The sequence below is a fragment of the Cyprinodon tularosa genome, unplaced genomic scaffold (genome assembly GCF_016077235.1).
Source record: "Cyprinodon tularosa strain WSP-4 unplaced genomic scaffold, ASM1607723v1 ctg297, whole genome shotgun sequence".
Taxonomy (NCBI): Eukaryota; Metazoa; Chordata; class Actinopteri; order Cyprinodontiformes; family Cyprinodontidae; genus Cyprinodon; species Cyprinodon tularosa.
Genome location: NW_024039004.1, coordinates 543,025 through 563,694, shown reverse-complemented (window position 1 = coordinate 563,694; position 20,670 = coordinate 543,025). Strand labels below are relative to the sequence as shown.

At 38.2% G+C, this 20,670-nt stretch overlaps 1 protein-coding gene across 1 annotated transcript in view; it reads left to right on the top strand.

Moving 5' to 3' along the window:
- Positions 1 to 20,670, top strand: part of LOC119787385 (plexin-A2-like) — a 132,937-nt gene that overhangs the window by 42,378 nt on the left and 69,889 nt on the right. Inside the window, exons 4-5 of the mRNA XM_038291222.1 lie at positions 10,650 to 10,784; positions 18,753 to 18,853. Coding sequence (XP_038147150.1) covers positions 10,650 to 10,784; positions 18,753 to 18,853 — 236 coding nt within the window. The remainder of the gene's footprint in view (positions 1 to 10,649; positions 10,785 to 18,752; positions 18,854 to 20,670) is intronic.

Below are 20,670 nucleotides of genomic sequence, written 5' to 3'. Positions count from 1 at the left end.
CTCCCCCCCTATAGCCCCAGTGGCTCTAAATGCTCAGCAGCCATATTTGCCTAGAAATGGCTGGAAATGTTAAGCTGACGGCAAATAAAGCCTTGGTCAAATACTCTCATGTGCAAATAGTGGATTCATTAATGCTTATTGAAAGCGTTAAGCGGGTGGGGGAATTCTTCACTGAACTGCTAAAGGACTTCAACTTTTCAAAGTCACGGTCTGTAACAGGGGTCCTGGAAGGGGAGATTGATTTGGTGATTGAAATCACTAGAATGGGCTTTCAAAGCGCAGGAAGAGTAGGTGTGTTTGAGGCTAAACTGAGAGGATTTTCATAACTGCATGAGCTGGACCTGGGGGCGAATCTCTGCAGAGTGGATTGTCATTGGATGTCTTAATGCAGCTGAAATTGTACTAGGTATTAAGAGAGGCAATTTTGTGATAACACAGGGAGGTGTTCATCTTTCTGCTTTTCGTGACCGACTTTAATTGAGCCACTCCATCTTTTCCCCTCCAAACTCTTTGTCCTTTTTTCCTCTTCTCTTGCTTTTCTTTCTACTGTTTGCTCACACAAATGAAAATACACATGAGAACTGTGACTGCACTGTGGTCAGGAAAATGAAGATCATATGGGTGCCATGATTTGTTCCCCCTTTCTCCCTCCCACTGCTTTTGTTGGTGGGCCATGGGAACCGAACAAACAATGGGGATGATTGGAGGGATAGTGTGCCACACGGAGGAGGACAGGAAACAGAAAGCAGGAAATCATGTCCTGAAGGAGATGGAAAAAAGCAAATCTGCACAGATGGAGAAAAGGCTGTGGTCAAGTTGATGAAACATTGAGACGAAGATTGGAGGCTTGCCATGCAACTGAGGGCTAAGGTGGAGAGAAATGTTTGTTTTGTAGTTACAAAGCTTCAAAACCATATTTTCAGAAACACGCACACAAATTCTATGTTTTAGCAGCAGTTAGAATGCGTCATAGTGAAAAACACAAACTTTGCCCAGTCTGGTCAGATCTCCACATCAGCGATGCTCTCTGTTGTCATTAAATGCTAACTGCTACTCAGCTCTGTCCTGGGCTTTGGTTCATTAGCATTCACAGAGGCTTCATGAATATATGGGTTAATCAATGCCCACTCTCCTGGGCTGTCAGCCGCAATCGGACCATATGCACAGCCATCCAAGCTTAAAGGTGAACAGTTGTTAGGCGCTTATGTTACTGAGTGCCCTGTATCATCGTACAGATTGAAGCCTGTAAGCGTCTGCTCTGAAGTCTGCTTGAAATTCTGCTTTCCTGACAATCCATATATCTGTTTTAGATTTGGTCTTGCATGTTTTATTCTTCAATCTATCCTCAAGGCATAAAATATGTTGGGCTAAACTTTAATTATTCACTAAAAACAATCCTTTTTTTCCATAGAATCTTCTGCATGAGTTATTTACGCAAAACAGTGAATTTCCAGCTTTGTAATAGGAATTTATTATAGGAACAAAATATATACAAACTGTTTCAAGTCTTGTTGAAGTAACGCAGAGGTAAAGGTTTTGAGGGACAGATGAAACCTTGTCAGTGTGGCAGATTGGGAGTGATTCATTGAACAGATTGCTCCTTGCCTCCTAGGTCATCATCCATATGTTTAGGTTAACTGGGCACAGATCGGCATGCTATGCAAGACATGGACTATGTCTCCTGACTGGCCTTCCCTTTAAGACATAAACAAAGTAATTTACAATGTTTTTCTTGCTGCTATAAGAAAAGACAGACATTTACAGCAAACTCCCTCAGTTTCTCAATCATTGTTTGTAATCCATCCCATATGTTAACAGTCACAGAAGAAACATTTTCATAGGTGATTTCCTCATATAAGATCTGGCAACTTTACAATGGAGCCAACCAGACCAAGCCAAGATACATCTTAGCAGTCATTTCTTGTTTTCTTTTGCTCTCGTGGGATTAAAGTGTATTTAAGAGGCAAACCCATCCATGAGAAAAGGAGGCTGTTTTTGTTAAGCACAGGCTCAGGTTGCATATCTGTTTTGGGAAGCCAAACTAAGCTGTGTTGTTTATAACCACCACAGGTCCTGCAAAATAATTTAAGCAGCAGGACGGAAATTGCTGCTGTTGGCTTACATATTTTCGAGTTAAATATATACCCTTGTTATCTGTGTAATGCTGGGAAGAGGGAATGAAATTAAAGGGCATACTGAGTTCAAACAAATGTTCACTAAAGGCCTATTTGCCTAGTTATTATTTTACATGGCAGGTACCTCACAGAGAAGCCTATTGTAGAGGGTTTTTAAAGCTAAAGATGAAAAGATGAAAAATCAAAGTTATTAAATCTGTGTCCCAAGATAAACCAACTTAAAGGCTGTTTTACAAAGTATTTATTGCAAATCCAGAAAAGGTTAAACAAAAATAATTTGGGATTGTAAATTGTCAGTGTCATGTGACCAAGAAAGTTTATTGTTTTATCAGTTATACATGTTTTTATTTTATTTTAGAACAATTACCAATTTGGAATGTGACTTTACTGTAATCCAGTGTCACCACATTTTGATGGACCACTACTGGGATTACTTGACCAGGAAATTTGCTCCATTCAAGGTTGCCCAAGCCCAAAGGTATAGTTTTTATTCTGCAACTTTTAGATGCATGACTGCTCAACACATCTGATTAAAATTTTACATTTACTTCAGTTCTGCTGAAGCATTTTAACAAGCCCTTCACGCAATCTACATGTATCAGAACAGGAACGCATCTAAAAGATGCTGGATAGTAACTTACTGTACAAGGACTGGAATTTGGCACCCCTCGCTCATTGCCTGTATAGCTAAGTGTCAGTATGTCAATATGGGTTAACATCTCAGATAACTGTCAGGCATTTTCCTAAATCAATTCCTCAAAGACATATGGCAGTTCTTAAAAGGAAAAATATTGACTGACTTGATACTAACAAAGCATACTGTACCTAACAAAGAGTTTAGTAAATGTATGCCTGCATTTTTCAAGATCATAACACTGATAGAGAAGTAATGATGATTTGTCAATAAAGGTTTAAAATACAGTTAATTAGCTCCCTGTCCAAGTCAAACAGTTCGCTCTAAAGATAGGGTCACTCTTGAGGCCAGGGGTCTTCTGAGGCTTTAGATGGGGCAAGTGGACAGCCCTGTTTCTACTTACAGGGAAAAAAGCATAACCGTTTTTGTTGTTAATACAATAAAACCTACAATGTCTAAAGTACACTCACCGGCCACTTTATTAGGTACACTGCTCGTTAACACTTAATTTCTAAGCAGCCAATCACATGGCGGCAACTCAGTGCATTTAGGCATGTAGACATGGTCAAGACAATCTCCTGCAGTTCAAACCGAGCATCAGTATGGGGAAGAAAGGTGATTTGAGTGACTTTGAACGTGGCATGATTGTTGGTGCCAGAAGGGCTGGTCTGAGTATTTCAGAAACTGCTGATCTACTGGGATTTTCACGCACAACCATCTCTAGGGTTTACAGAGAATGGTCAGAAAAAGAAAAAACATCCAGTGAGCGGCAGTTCTGTGGGCGGAAATGCCTTGTTGATGCCAGAGGTCAGAGGAGAATGGCCAGACTGGTTCGAGCTGATAGAAGGGGAACAGTTAGGGATGCACAATATAATCGGCCCCCTATCGATATCGGCCTGTATTGGCCTTAAAACTGAATATCGGACATCGGCCATCCCCCACCGATATTTAACCCGATATTTAATCAGTCCAAAAAAATACTACTTCTTCTTCCTCAAAAACTTTTTTTTTACAGACTTAAAAACTTCTAAAGACGAGGGAAAAATATTGATACATTAAAATATCACAATATCTTCATATGCTGATATATTGCCATTTAAAAACACCATATCAATCTCTTTTACTAATGAAATATTGCTATATGTCAATTCACTAAATTTTGCCATATTTTTATATGTTGATATATTGACGCAGTATCGATCTATTTTACTAACAAAATCTCACAAGAATTTGCAAAATATCACGAGAGTTTGTAACAAAAATCAATTTGATATCAGCATATGAAAATATATTTGAGTATATTATTTTTCAAAGTGTCAGAAATGGATAACAAAACTGCTATTTTCAAAGACTACTTATTTTTGTCCAGCTTTAATATCGGTATTGATATCGGTTATCGGCTACACGAGTTTTAAAATATCGGCATATCTGATATCGGCCAAAATCCCAATATCGTGCATCCCTAGCAACAGTGACTCAAATAACCACCCGTTACAACCAAGGTGGGCAGAAGAGCATCTCTGAGCGCACAGTACGTCACACTTTGAGGCAGATGGGCTACAGCAGCAGAAGACCACACCGGGTGCCACTCCTTTCAGCTAAGAACAGGAAACTGAGGCTACAATTTGCACAAGCTCATGGAAATTGGACAATAGAAGATTGGAAAAACGTTGCCTGGTCTGATGAGTCTCGATTTCTGCTGCGACATTCGGATGGTAGGGTCAGAATTTGGCGTCTACAACATGAAAGCATGGATCCATCCTGCCTTGTATCAACGGTTCAGGCTGGTGGTGGTGGTGTCATGGTGTGGGGAATATTTTCTTGGCACTCTTTGGGCCCCTTGGTACCAATTGAGCATCGTTGCAACGCCACAGCCTACCTGAGTATTGTTGCTGACCATGTCCATCCCTTTATGACCACAATGTACCCAACTTCTGATGGCTACTTTCAGCAGGATAATGCGCCATGGCATAAAGCTGGAATCATCTCAGACTGGTTTCTTGAACATGACAATGAGTTCACTGTACTCAAATGGCCTCCACAGTCACCAGATCTCAATCCAATAGAGCATCTTTGGGATGTGGTGGAACGGGAGATTCACATCATGGATGTGCAGCCGACAAATCTGTGGCAACTGTGTGATGCCATCATGTCAATATGGACCAAACTCCCTGAGGAATGCTTCCAGCACCTTGTTGAATCTATGCCACGAAGAATTGAGGCAGTTCTGAAGGCAAAAGGGGGTCCAACCCATTACTAGCATGGGGTACCTAATAAAGTGGTCGGTGATTGTATATACTCTGCTCAAAAAATAAAAACACATTCTAGATGTGAATTAAATATTCTCAGTAAATACTGTACTGTACTGTACAAAGTTGAATGTGCGGGGGAAAAAAACCACACACAAAATTTTAGTGGAAAAACAGACTACAGTCTGATCCAACTTTAATGTAATGTCCTTAAAACAGGTCACAATGAGGCTCAGTATTGTGTATGGCCTCCATGTACCTGTATGACCTCCATACAACGCCTGGCTATGCTCCTGAGGAATCTCCTCCCAGACCTGGACTAAAGCATTTGCCAACTCCTGGACAGACTGTGTTGCAACCAAACATTGATGAATGGAACCAAACATGATGTCCAAGATCTGCTCAGTCGTATTCAGGTCTGGGGAATGGGAAAGGCAGTTCATAGCTTCAATGCCTTCATCTTGCAGGAACTGCTGACACACTCCAGCCACATTAGGTCTAGCATTGTCCTGCATTAAGATGAACCCAGGGCTAGCCGCATGGCATATGGTCTAACAAGGGGTCTGAGAATCTCATCTCGTTACCTAATGGCAGTCATGCTACCTCTTACGAGGAAATAGAGGGTTGTGCAGGCCTCCAAAGAAAGGCCATCCCACACCATACTGACTCACTGTCAAACCGGTCAAGCTTAAGGATGTTGCAGGCAGCAGATCGCTGTACACAGTTTCTCCGGACTCTGTAACATCTGTCACATGTGCTCAGTGTTAACCTGCTTTCATCTGTAGAGCACAGGGCACCAGTGGCGAACTTCTGTGACAAAGTTCTGTGGCAAATACAAACTGTTCTGCACAGTGTTGGTCTGTGAGCATAACCCCCATCTGTGGATGTCAGGCCCTCATACCATCTGCATGCAGTAGGTTTCTAACCATTTGGGCAGTGCACATGTGTGGCCTCCTGGAGGTCATTTTGCAGGGCTCTGGCAGTGCTCCTTTTCCTCCTTGCACAAAGGCAAAGCTAGTCCTGTTTCTGGGTTGTTGCACTCCTACGGCCTCCTCCATGTCTTCTGGTGTACTGGCTTGTCTCCTGGTAGGTCCTCCAGCCTCTGGACACTACGTATACAGACACAGAAAACCTTCCTGCAACAGCTTGCATTGTTGTGCCATCCTAGGGAGCTGCACTACCTGAGCACCTTGCGTGGGTTTTAGAGTCTGTATCATGCTACCTACAGTAGTGTGTGAAAGCACCAAAAACATTCAAAAGTGACAAAAACATCAGCCAGAAAGCATAGGTACAGAGAAGTGGTCTGTGATCCCCACCTCCAGAACCACTCCTTTATTAAGTGTTTTGCTAATTGCCAATAATTTCCACCTGTTGACTATTCCATTTGTGCAACAGCATTTGAAGTTAATTGCCAATTAGTGTTGCTTCCTAATTGGACAGTTTGATTTCATAGAAGTTTGCTTTGAATTGAGTTATATTGTGTTGTTTTCATGTGAAGTCATTTGTTTTGAGGAGTGTATTTTTGTTTAAAACTGTAAACTACATTACACTATCCCTGTAATTAGGAAATTATTTGTCTCCTTAATATCTGTGAAAATTAGCATTACTCCTTTAGTTGCAATAATCTTGGATTTACTTATGGAAAAAAAAAAATTTCAATTTCTACATGCGTATTTTGAGTCAAACTTAAAATCCAGATAGAGGCAGATTCATAATTCAGTTAAAATTAATCCAACTGTCAAACACAGGTTTCAGGTATAAATACAGTGATTTTTACACAGTTTAGTTCTATTTGCTTTGTGATACAGCTGTTATACAGCAAACAATAAAACAATACTTTTATTTAGTGTATTAAGGCCATCGTGATTTTTTGTATGTTCTAATCATTTGCTAATATAAAGCCAGAGATTGTCCAAATAAGCTATCCTGTTCACAGTTTGCAATTACAAATTGTATTAGTGCAACCAAAGGGAGAGTTACTTTCTTTAGTTTAATTTATTTCTTGTTTGCAAGCCATATCTTGTGTTTATGTGTTCAACTATGTGTCACCTTCAACAAGCAGGCTCATTATAAAACTAATTAAACCCGCCTTACTCTCATTATGAAGCTGTAGGGCTTAAGGAGAGATTGAGGACCATGTCCTCCCAGAGGTCGTCCACCTGGCCAGCCCTGCTTTAGATAATAAAACCATGAGTTGAATGCACTGAAATCAAGCCCTACGGATCAGTCATGAAGGGTCAGTATTGGTCAGAGCTCATTTTATTACCTCTAGCCCTCAGCCACTCTCATGATACCAAAATGCCACAAAATCAATATATTTGTCCTCTTGGTGTGTGTGTGGGTGTGTTGGTGGGGGGGTTATACATAGACGTATTTCACCAGAGAATTCTTACTTTTTTTTTTCGAGAGCTATTCATAAACAGAGGAGTGCAGAAAAGCGTGGCAAAATTAACATATATTACTGACTGGGACTTTTAGAAAGAACAAGAATCCTACTGTGAACTTAAAGCTGTGTGTAAAGTATCCTTTTAATCGAAAATATACATAGAGAGAGGTAATAAACAGTCCTGAAAAGGCAGAGCTGACTAGATGATTTGCAAATATAAAACTGTCCTATCACTATTGCTCCTGGATGGAGTTGCAAAAAAAGAAAAGAAAAAAACTGCAGCCATGTCCTCCTATTTCTAACCTCTTTTCTGCCTAAACTAAAACACGCCCCTTTTCGGAACACCCCTTGTTTTTTATTCCTGGCTCCCTCGGCTTACTGTTGGCGAGGCACATCTGCCTGGAAGGTGGAGCCCTGATTGATTGATGAAGTTTTGGTGCCTGGGGGATCCAATCATGTAATCAGTTTCTATTGATTGATTGTCCCCACTGAGAGAATGCTGAGGCTCTGCCACATTGTATGAGCTAGACTTGGCAAACGCTCAAAACCATCTGCAGTCAAATTTGATTTGGCTGGCGAGGCCACGTGCTCGGATTCATGCAGGGAAGATGTGGCATAATCACGCTGCAGCAGTTTGAGAACAGTTCCACAATTTCCCTGCTTCAGGTCTTCGTGATCTTGCATTTCTTTTAATTATTATGATTGGGAAATTAATTCAGCTTTACTATAATTGCATCACACCGCAAACAATCCAATTTCCATGGAATTTAAATAGGGCCTCAGTCTGGGTTTGCATAGCTAATAAGGTTTTTTTGTTTGCGTTTCCGTCTATTTTGCTTTTATTCAAACTTGAGTGCCTTTTTTCACACTTCTGATTTTTACTGTGTGTGAAATTATCATTAATGCAGAATACTGTCTACCTTATTCCTGCAGAGACAGAGATAGGCTTTGTTTTACAAATACAGGTATTTTTCGTGACTACAAAGGAAAGGGCCATTTAAAAAAAATTGACATATAGCTTTTATTACGTAGAGAGCACTGCATAGGTGTAGATCTGATAAAAAAAATAAGCTACCTATTGAATGATTCTGCATCAGAGACATAATTTGAACTAAGACCCACTTTTTATTATTATGCTGATCTGAAACAGCTCACATTTTTAAAGTGGAAAGAAAAAGTGAAAACTGCTCTACATCTGTTATGTTTGCTTTGGGGAGGAATTTTTTTGTAAAAGTCAGAGTAACTGTTTGTGTGCACCTAAACTGTAACAAGTTCTGTGAGATGAACATCTCGGAAATTTTCTTATGGATTTTAGGGGAGATGAAAAAATAAAAATTCAGAAACATTGATTTAATGTCTATGATTTGAGCTCTGTAATGTTCTGGCAAAGTATTAGCGTATTGTGAAGGCTGAATCTTCCCTTCACACACGTTTCTGGTGTGTCCACTTCGAGCAGCTAAGGGGACATTCACACATTTTAGCAGTTTGAGTTGTGAAGTCTGTGGATGTGAAGAATGATTGTCAAAGTGCCCAAGGTTTGCACGGATAATGTTTTTAGATGTATGTAATAGAACATAAAGGATCTATTAGCGCTCCTTGAATGGTGAAAATAGTAAAAAAAGGTTGTAAACAATGTAAAAAAAAAAAAGAAATCCAAAATAGACAGTAGTTTTTAACTAATGCTTTGAGAATCAAGTGGAATTGACAAACTGTAAAAACTGTACTGTTTCACCCCTGTACTATGTTCCAAAAGAATATTGCATCGTATTTAGAAAGCTAAACTAGTTCAGTCATATTTGAATGAATCTTTGCAACCCATCTAGAGGCCTTTGTAGTCTCAACATTTCGTTGTGCTCAGCACAGATACAACTTTTCTTGTGTGAACTCAGCAAAACATGCATCAGAATAAAATGTTTCTTCTTCATGTTTCACAGTAGGCATGATGTTCTTTAGTATAAAAGCATTGCTATTTCCTTTTCTGTCTTTTTCAGTTGTTTCAAATTAGGAATTCTGAATTAGGAGTAACTGGCAATTCTGATAAATCAGTGCAAACTATCCTAAAAATCAATTATGTGTTTTGTTAAAGGCAGACATCTTTAGAAGTAAAACTTGATCAAAAAGATTTTTAATCAAAAAAGCCCCAGTTCCTTTTACATTAAGTCCAACATAAAAAAGAAAAAAAAAGAAAACAAGAACTCTTCTCTTCCCAAGTCTTCCCAACCCGCTTTTTAACAAAACTCCTTTCAAGCAGTGACCTCTTGCTGGGCATCATCCACATCCTACAGGACAAATCTGACCTTTTTGTATATGATGAAGAAATGCACAGTGCATATAAGGTGGATGGTCTGACTACAACCACAGTAACAATAAGCGCTTTGCTCTGTGTATACAGTAGGATAGAGAATAATACTACTTATACTTCAGTGATAGTATCTAGGTGTTACTTTATTGTATGTCTCGTACCATGTCTGTTGGCTGTGCTGTTCTTTTTACATCTCTTTGCAGGTGATGAAGCAGACTGAAAATGTTTTATTATTATCTCACTTTTATCTCCTCTTTCTTTCATCTTTTCTCCTTTTTTTCTGTTTTTCCTTTCCTGTTCTACCTACATTACAGTGTCCATATAAGCTGTAAAACTGCCTGCATAATTATAATAAAGCAATTTATTTGCATAAAACAAGTGGAACACTATGGCGATAGCCTTACTGCTCCACTTGTGAAAGTCAAATCTGTTGGGCTCTTTTTGGCATCAAGACAGTTATTTGTATTGCCACATCGCCAGACAGGACACTGTAAAAAAAAATAAAAAAAAATTGAGAAATAAATAACCTCTTGTATATCAATAAAAAAATATGGTTATTAAGGTCAGGTTATTGCTAATATGTTTTTTTTTATATAAATATAATTAAAATTCATTTACAGGTAAACTCTCAGTAATTTATAGTTTTATTATATTTTACATCTATGATAGACTAAAATTTGTTTTAGCAAACTAAAACTATTCAGATCAGTATGTGTGTGAAAAAGAAAATATTTCATATTCAATGTGATCAAATTGTCAAAAATTTTGCAAACAGAACGGATTGAAAAAAATGAATAATTTTTTTTCCGATGATGATGAGCCAAATTCCTTTTCTAGTTCCTTACCAGGTTTGAATCTATTGTCTACAGATGCTAAAAGTGAGTATATATCCTTACAGTGTGTCTCTAACTCCTATTGTTTGTGTTTTTCCATGTCTTTTCAGATCAGGGTGGATGGAGCTCAGGAAGGAGGAATGCTGTATGAGACGCTGACTGTGATGAAGGACAGCAGCCCAATCCTCCGGGACATGGCTTTCTCCCTGGACAGGAACTCACTATATGTCATGTCTGACTATCAGGTGAGGAAACACCCTGATTTTTCAGCTGTCAGGAGACCCGCTAAGCTGAACGGGGAGGTAGCGAGCACTGAAAGCCTAAAATCTGGAGGACGCCTGCGGGTTCAAGTCACTTTGAAAGCAAGCGTTCAGAATACTGATGTGCCCTTGAGCGAGTTGCTGAATATGTAGCATGGAAATGTGGAGTAGAAATTCTATTTGATGCTAAAATTATTTTCTGTTTATTAACTGTATTTGGTACTCGGTCAATGAAATTAAGAAACATTTACAATAATAATTCTTCTATTTTCTATTGAACCGTTTTGCCTGGTTTCAACAACTCAGGAAGCTGCAAATAGAAATGTTTGCTTTCTTCAGAATTTCTGCTGGAGCAGGTCTTTGCAGTTTAAAAACTAGCAGTTAAACAAATTAAAATGAAAAAGAAAGAATTAAAAATGAGGAAAAAAAACAGATGTTAATGGCTTATCAGTAAAACAAAGAGAGAACATTTAAATTCACGGCTACAGAAGGCATTGTTAAATATGTAGGTTGTGTGTGAGTGGATGGACCACTGCTCTAATTACTTATCCAAGCGAATCGACTTACAGAGCGTGCATCTTTTGTAAGTGCTCCTGACATACAAACCGTGGAAAGCCACTGAAGGCTGTTTTTTTTTTCTGGGTGATTGTGTCCTCCTCTTTTGCTCTTCTCTTGGCTCACCATCATAGGGGCAAAAGGTTGTTGCCTGACGATATTCTCTGCCCTCACTGCAGATAAGAGAGAACATTGGTAATCACTTTCAACTCCCATCAAGTGATTATTTTGGCACGATGGCCTGCCACTGTGAAATGGGATTAGGTTTCACTGTGGCCAGAAAAAGCCCCTATCACCGTTCTCTGCTGGAATCTACCGAGGAAGAGTCACAAGACAGAGAGCCAAAGGCCAGCCGGGGCAATCACAGCAGCGCCGCTTATTAAAGAGCAGCTCAAACTCTTTTCACGTGTATGGAAATTAACTTTAAAATCAATTTATCTTTAAAGGTATAAAGTTTAAGGGAACAAGGGATGTCATCAAGGAAGCTTGGGGGGAGAATAAAGACAAACTGTGTGGAGTACAATTTTCTAAAACAAATCAAGGCACTTCTTGTGTTTGTGATTGACTGGAAGAGACAGAGCATCACTTATTGATGAGCTCTGGTTGTTCAAGGAGAGATGCAAGCTTCCTTCAAGGAGATTGCTTGCTACTTTCTCTGCTCATATCTCCCTCTGTGGTGCATAATAACCAAGCAGGAGACCAAAAAGCCTGCTTGACCGAGCTTTTTCCTCTCAATATTAGAACAGCTTTGGTTTTGTAGCCCTCACAAGCTTTGAGGGGAGGAAAGCCTTCCTCCTTTTGTCTCCATCTCCATCTTTGCTGAACACTCCCCAAAAGACTCTCCTGCAGCTCTGTTAAGGAATCCCCCCCAAGAGATGGAGCTTCACTCACAGATTCCCCACATCTCTAGTGGATCCCAGTTATGAGAGATTTTCAGATTGGTGGAAGCCATGATGAGGAATGACGACCAAGGCAGAGAAAGATCAGCCGACCCATGTGGAATGACAATGAGCTCCTCCGTCTACCGCCGTGTTGAAACAGGCAGGTCTAGCATGATGATTAAGGGTGAGGCAAAACAGGCTGTTTATGTGTGGATATACAGTAAGGGTGTTTTTCTCAAAGACAATGTGGAAGAAATTGCGATGTGAAAAAAGGTCTAACAGCCTTCTATGGGTTTTTTTTTCATTATGTCCCTGTAGTTTGATCATGTCTAACACCAAGAACATGTTTAATCCAAACACATGACTCAGAGAGTTTAATTCATCTGTCTGTGGTTGAAGTCTTTTAGCCACAGAGTAAACTGGAGGATGCGTCAAGTTATTTTTTTTTCCTGGAAAATCTCACAGAATGCCACAGAAATGCTGAATAATTGCTTGAAATACTATCCATACAGATCTTCGTCCTCTTAGACTTAATTCTCCCACAATATCTGCTTGAATGAACTCTTCTAAATATCAAATCCGTGTTTCTCTAATGAAATATGACACTCTTCATTTGATCTTGACAGTGTGTGTGTTAGGGAGCACACAATAAGTTTCTAAAAGTTTCCTTCTTTTCACTACAATGCTATGCTGTTTTTGGTTAGTCTTTACAAAGAAAGGCTCCCATCTTCCAACCTAAAAAAGAAATGGGAAAGAAACACTGAAGGACTCATGAATGAGACATGATCAAAAAAGCAAAACTCCAACTATATATCAAAAAAGGAAATAAACAATAAAGCCTGTCAATATCAGATATAATTTTTTGTAAATTTTGAGATAAGACCATCATTGCTCTTCTTATTTTTCTTCTATACTTTGTGCAAAGTTTGATAAGAAAAGTTTTACTTAACAACCAGTTAGCTGTTCTGTGTTTCACACAATTTAATCTTAAGTCTATCTATCTATCTATCTATCTATCTATCTATCTATCTATCTATCTATCTATCTATCTATCTATCTAATGCAATTATATTATAATTATTATAAATACAGCTTTTATTATTATAAATCCTGTTTAAACCAGGTTGTCTCCCAGTTTGACTGTCCAGGTAAAATCAAATGATAATTTTTACAGTTAGCAATTCATAGATTTAGAACTTTAGTATTGACTTGAACCTTTTCCAATGTCTATTAATTTATAAATTATTTGGAAAATTACAGCATTTTTAATTAAGAAGACAGAAAAGCTCTGAATGTTAACAATAAAACTTCAGATTGGCTTTTTTTCTTTCTTTTTTTCTCCTTGGCTGCTTATGTTTCATTTTCTTACTTTATTTCTCTTATATTCAATTTTATTCTTTTTCTATGTTGTCTTTTTAGGATTTTAATTCACTGTCTTCTGTTCTGTAGCAAAACAGCATATGCAGCTAAAAGATTGACTTTACTTTTATTCCTAATTTGTGGCCAGTTCCTGTAGTCCTTACCTGTCTTACTTCTACTGCTTTTATTCGGTGATTTGAGCATGAGTCATCCCACCATTTACTTTGTTGCTTAATTAGAGCTGCTGATTCTAGTTTAATTTCACCTGTTTTTCAAAGAGCTTTGTATATTTGATTAGATCTGCCAAGATGAGCTTAACTACGGTAATGTCATCAGCTCTTGCAACTAATACTATATATATATATATATATATATATATATATATATATATATATATATATATATATATATATATATATATATATATATATGATTTCTTTATGATTTCTTTCTTTTTGATAAAGTTTGATGTAATTCCCGCCATCTCTGAAAGCAAAGCAGAATATTTATGTCATAATTTGCCTACTTATGGATATCTCACAAATATATTCTGCATGATTTATGCAGTTCAACTGTTTGACTGGAGATTTTACAGACATCCTCTTATCTTGCTCCCAGGCAACTGCGGCTCAATGTCTTGGAGCACGAGTGAGGAGGAAAGCCATCACAGCAGTAACATAAACATATAATTATCTACGTCATAGCTTAGATTTGAATCATTGCACTTACATGAAACAAATCAAAAGTTTAAAAAAACAACAACAACTGAATTTAAAGATATTTCAACAGCTTTGCTCTTAGTTGGTGTTGAAAAAAAGCCTGAGTCATCAGTGTCTAAGAGAGACATGACCAGGTAAGTATTTGGTTGAGTCTGAGGTGAGACTGAACCATAGAGTGGTCTGGAAACTACTCGTCTCGGGTATTACACCAGTTTGTCAAACTGTGAAAACATCTGGCCTTTATTGATGTTGAAATACCTGCTGATGACGCTGCAACCTACCTTCTTCAATTTTATGGAATCTTAACCATCTTTTTTTTATTTCAACTGATTCTAGTATTTTTGTAAAATAGCTAAAAGGGTTCTTGTTGTATTTAGTGAAAGTGAAGAGCTAAGCTCAACCAGCTTACAGGTAGTTATTATCATAACCAGCTAACTTTGTCAACATTACTGTGAGTGTTAAATAACTGAAGTAGAAGAGCAAAATCTTTACAATTTATGTACCAAAATAACTCACTTGAGTCTGAGACATAATATAAAAAAAGGTTCCCACATTATTTTGTCCAGATATGAGCTGAAATACTCTGCTATCACATGATATTATTATTCTAAAGGATTTACCAAATCAGAGTGAGGGTATAGGATGTCAGCACTGCAGAGCTCTAAATGCCTGTACATTTATCTGGCCTCATTTATAAACTTCCAGTTAATCCGGATAAAACAGTAAAGTGGCGGCAAATTGTGTCCATCAGAAGGCCACGCTATACTTGGAGGATGTTCCAGATGTTGTGAGGAATAATTTTCTCATTCAAAATGCTCCAAAGCTAGATGTAATGCTGTGCTTATCCAGCTCAGCTGTGACTGGCGCTGTTGAAAGGCATTTAAAAGGAAGTAGCCTCAGATGAATTATTATTGGTTGCAGAATTTGTTTGGATTGATTGATTTCTTCTGGGAAAATGGAAACTATAAAACTGGCTGCAGAGTGGCGCAGTTTGTAGCACTGTTGCCTTACAGCAAGAAGGATCCAGGTTCGATTCCTGTCTCTTTCTGCATAGAGTTTGCATATTGTCCCCGTGCATGTGTGGGTTTTCTCAGAGTACTCTGGCTTCCTCTCACAGCCTAATATCACAGGCATCTCTAAACTGTCTTTAGGTGTGAGTGTGTGTGTCCCTTTATTGCCCTGCAGCAGACTGGCGACCTGTCCAGGGTGTACCACACCTTTCAACCATAGCCTGCCAGAGATAGGCACCGGCTCCACCACCACCCTGACGGAAGATGGATGGATGTTAGATGTGTTGTGCTGTCATAAATGTTTTAGAGCATTGACATACACAAATAAAATGTATTAAATATGCATGACAGGTGATGTTTTTTGGAGCTGCAAATGTGAACACACAACAGTGCAATTATACATTCTACTGGGATGAGGAAATACTGCAGTCAAAATGCAAATAGATTACATCCTGTCTTTATTAAGGCTAAGGTAATAATTTGCAAATACTATTTGTTGGTTATTTATATTATTTTTTAAGTCTTTAAAACACTACTAAATTATTTACATTGTAGTAATTCAATGGCCGTATGTTCCTATGCTCTTTTAAAGTGGTCTTAATGAGTTTTTTGTTTCTATGTTTCTTTTAAGGTTTTAATGTTTTAACTCCTTTTAAACTCATTATCTACCAAATGGCTATTTTGGTATTTGCTTAAACATAGAAGGTGATTCAAATCAGCTACCACTGAAACCTATAATTAAAAGTAAATGTTTTCAAGGTAAAAGGGAAAAGAAAAAACATTACTTCCCAAATCGCATTTCTTGAGGAACCAAATTATTAGTATTAAAAGCTTCTTCTATGCTACACACAGTTCTAATTAGCATAAGTTATATTGAATCAATGAAAGAAATAGACAAAAAGCATCTGAAAAATACTTGTTGAGATACAGTTTAAACTAGTTTCTAGAACACCCCCACCCTTTGGTATAAGGGTCTCTTCATTGCTGAATCTCTCAGTGCAATCTCAATTAGAGTCAGTTAGGGTTAAGTTTCCTTTGAAGGTTGTATTTCACTTCATAAAATTTAAAATATGACTACATCTGCCCTGGTTGTACAGAAAATACAGTAAACTTACAATAAACCTGAATTGCTTAATGTTGCTTTAGTAAAAAAAAACAAAAACAAAAAAAAAAACAAGCTGTTTCCATTGAACAATATTTTCTCCTTGTAGTTACCACTTTTTGAAAGGGTTCTCAAATATACATAATGCTCTGTGAGCTGCACTTTATTCTTTTTCTTTCTCCTGCATATTAAATACAATGCAACATGCATATATTCAGAATGCAAATGGGAAGCAGTTTGTATATGTATGCACATACCCTGAACTGGTATCCTCACCCCAGCAGGAAACCTGAAGCATACTGATTTCTACCGGTTGTGTGAAGAGCCTTAATGAGTTGTGGTTTTTATTTATATCAAGAGAGCGGATTGTTTGTTGCACGCTGTCGGTAAGGTCCTTATAGCTGAAGCCATAAGCTGCTGGATCTGATATGCATCACACCCAAGGTTCCAAGAGCATTATAATAACTTACCTGATTTGCACAGTCTGAATAGCTTCAAAGTCACAAACCGGGCTTACATACTCAAACCCATTTTTCCCAAACCTTTCTTGTTGGACCCATCCGTGTGTTTTAAAAACATTTCTTTTCCCCCGTATTTAACCCCCAACGAACTTGCCCAATTTTTGAAAAGATAAAAGCTGCAACTGTGGTACCCCATGCCTTAACAAGGGCCATATTAATACTGCCAAAATGATAATGGACCGCCACAACATTTCAATGGAAGTTTTGTTTTAGTTCCAAATATTATGAAAATTATAGTTCACCTCAATATATGATGATGAGTCCACTGTACCTTTACTATGCAAAAGAAGGGCTCTTTAAAAATGCACACTCAGTACACTAATCTCTCTAAAGGAGACCTTAGGAGACCTTTAATCATTTTGGGTTCAGTTCAATAAGCTCTTGCTCAAGACAGATCCGCTAAACAAATAATACCTGATGTGCAGAGCAAGCATTACATTTTAGTCTTTGTAAGCTCCTAGAAAGCGGATCCATTGCTCTCCCCTTGTAAAGGTCATGCTGTCTACAATCCGCAGACCAACGATGTCAGTTTGGGTGAGCTCTGGACCACCAGTCTTCATAGATTACAGCCCTCAGCCCCTCCCACACTACAAAATCATTTGGCTAATGGAATGCCACGGACAGGCTCTGAACTGCTGTTTAAGAAAAAAAAGGACAGTTATTTGTAGGGAGCAACAGATAATCCATTTTGCCTACACAGACCTGAGAGAGCACCCACTTATGCTATCAAGAGCACCGGAGACACTCTAATCCATAATCCACTCTTCATTTCTGATTGCTTACATCAGGAAATTGTGTGCATCAGATCTACAAACCTAGAATAATAACACAGTAGAAGCCAGAAATGTTTAGGCTGCTGCTCTAAATGGCTACGCATGGATGGTGTAAAGGCAGCAACTTCTAGCAGCTAAGAGAAAGCTAATAATTTGCTGGACATTCGTGCAGGACTGGCGTGTATGTCTGCAGTACGTTAAGGTTAAATTTAAGGGGAAGATAACGTATGTAAGTTTTCTTTCAGGTTTTTTCATGTACTGGGATAAAGGAAAATGGGATGGCTGTAAAATGCAGCAGTTGTCAAACTTGGCCAAAGTTTGAGACTTCTGTTAAAGGGGAATTTTTCAAGAAATCCTTTACTATAAGGTTAAACATAAACTTTGAGACCAATTATCTAATTTAATTATTCTGTGTTTGCTCCATGGGTAAAATTGCTTCCTCTGCTCGGTATAGTTGCATGCTAATAAATGCAAAATATCTTGCCAAAGTATTCCTACCCATTGAACAATTTCTTTTAATATTTTGGTACGTTAAATGCATAAAGATTCACAATTATTGGAGGATTTTTTATTTAAATTTCAACATGCACCAGTACATAGTTATGAAGTGGAAGAAAAATGGTTCATGTTTTATAAAATTAGAATGTACTGTGATACACCTAAATAAGAGAGGACTACTAACCCTGAAACCCAGAGAAATAAGGCGACTTTATAGACACTAAAGCATTATGCTGCAGTACATTCTTTAGTTGGTCAAAGTTATAATTTAATATGAATTGAATTACATTAACTGAGCAAGTGTTCCATAAAATCCACAGTTTTTAGATTTTATTTTGTATTTCTGCCTTCATTTTAAGTATAAATTTGTTTTTATCTGGCTATTGTCTTGGCTAAACTTTTACAATAATGGAATAAATAAATATTTAAGTCAGCACTGTACCATATTTAATAGTCTGTTCTCAAATTTGTACTTCCTCCCAGCTGTTATTGACCTCCCACACTTTGTTTTTCTCTTGTCATTCCTCCGTTCCAGGTGGTCCAGGTCCCAGTGGAGTCCTGTGAACAGTATGGTACATGTGTTGAGTGCCTCAGCGCTGGTGATCCCCACTGTGGCTGGTGTGTGCTGTACAACATGTGAGTCTATTCCCTTTATTTTCTCATACCCCCACCAAAGCAGATGGATTAAAATTCTAACATCACTGTTTACCAAACTGCTTGCAGGAAAGCTGAGCGAGGTTAAGCCCATGATTTGTGCAGTTTGATATAGCACTCCTATTATAGTCTCTGGAGCTCCCCATTAACATCTGGAAAATGAGGGAAGTGGTTTCTGGACTTTGTGATCCATGATAAAGTGCGGCATTTAGGAAAACAGAAGCTGCATGATCTCCAGATTTCATTGTCTGCCAAACGAAAGGACAACGGGTGTTAATGGAGGAAAGAGGGATTAGCCTTGCAGTCACAGCCAGCGCAGCAGCTGCACTTTTTACTTACCCATAGAGCATTTTGGACTTTGGACCTGACGGAGCAAGCTTTATCTCCTCCATCTTAATTATCTGACCCCAGGTTAGCTTGCATAACAGTTCGATATGGAGCAAAGGGGATTCAGAAGATTAAAAGTGTGCATTTCTGCAGCAGCCGCTGTGTTTGAAGCTAAATTCAGTCAGGGATTTATTCTTGTCTCATCGTTTCGTTTGCATTCAAGCTAGCAATATCTTGATGATGATCAGCATTATTTAAATTAAAGCCCTCAATGTTATCAAACTTAGAGAATAGAAAAAAAATGTTTTAAGATCCAAAATACTCTACATAATATAGGTTTTTTCCCCCTAAAACTACTCCTGTCTGTAAATCTCATTACATTATTTATTTGATTTAAAGTCATCAGCAAGTGAACAGGCTGCTGTTCCCTCCAGTTTCAAAACAATCTCCCACACTGCAGAGCAAAACTACATTGTTTTTCTGCCCTATTAAATTCAGATTGGAGTCTTTTTCAGCTCTCTGAATGACACTCACAGTGTCATGTTGACTGCTTTCAGCATCTCACTTTCCCACCCGTGGTGATTTGCACCAAAGCACCTTTCTAACAGAGTGGGTAAGGGTTGTTTGTGCACATGTAAAAAGCCTGAAGGGGAAGAAAAGGAACAAATGGTTTGATCAGACAAAAAGAAATGAAAAAACCCACAGTGAATAAAAGAAACAAAATAAAAGGCAATGAAAGAGGGGCAGAGATGAAAGGTGCCTATTTTCTTTGACACTTTTGTTGATGAGCGGTCAGAAGGTGATCTGGGCTTGTGTGCTTCAAGGAGCAGAGCATCAACAGCTGCCTCTGTATTTCTAATCCATCTTTAAAGCGAGCCATAATTACAGCACAAGACTCAGCTTTCTCTCAGGAGGTGCCACCTCTCAGCTGCATATGAGTCTGTCTTACTACTGCCACCTTTTACTATGCCTTCAGAGAAAGACATGATAGTTTACATCTAAATAACTCCCTTAGTTTACTATACCAGCTCAGCTTTACAGCTTATGTCTGACATTCAATATTTTCTATCAAAAAGCTGTTTGAAAGATGAACCAGTTTCAAATAGATTAGTATTGGTGAAACAAAAAGTATCTCCAAAGCTAATCCCCCTTTGCAAGCCTGGACAAACTGCCTGACATTTTCAGTATCCACTTATAGTTTAAGTGTATGTTCAATGGGGCTTTCTTCTCTTATAAAAATCCCTGCGATGTCCTGCTATGCTGCCCATCCTTTAACTCATTACTTTTAATTGTGTTTTAGGATTTAGGATTTAAGCCAATTGCTTTGTATTTAACTCTGAGACAAGCAAAAATTAAAGCCTGTTTAACATACTTTTTTGAGACGGTCAAATTAAAAAAATAACTGGCTTTGTGATACTGGTTTATGTAATGCTACTGTCCAATGTGTTTCTTATGCAATCAGTTTGTGGAGA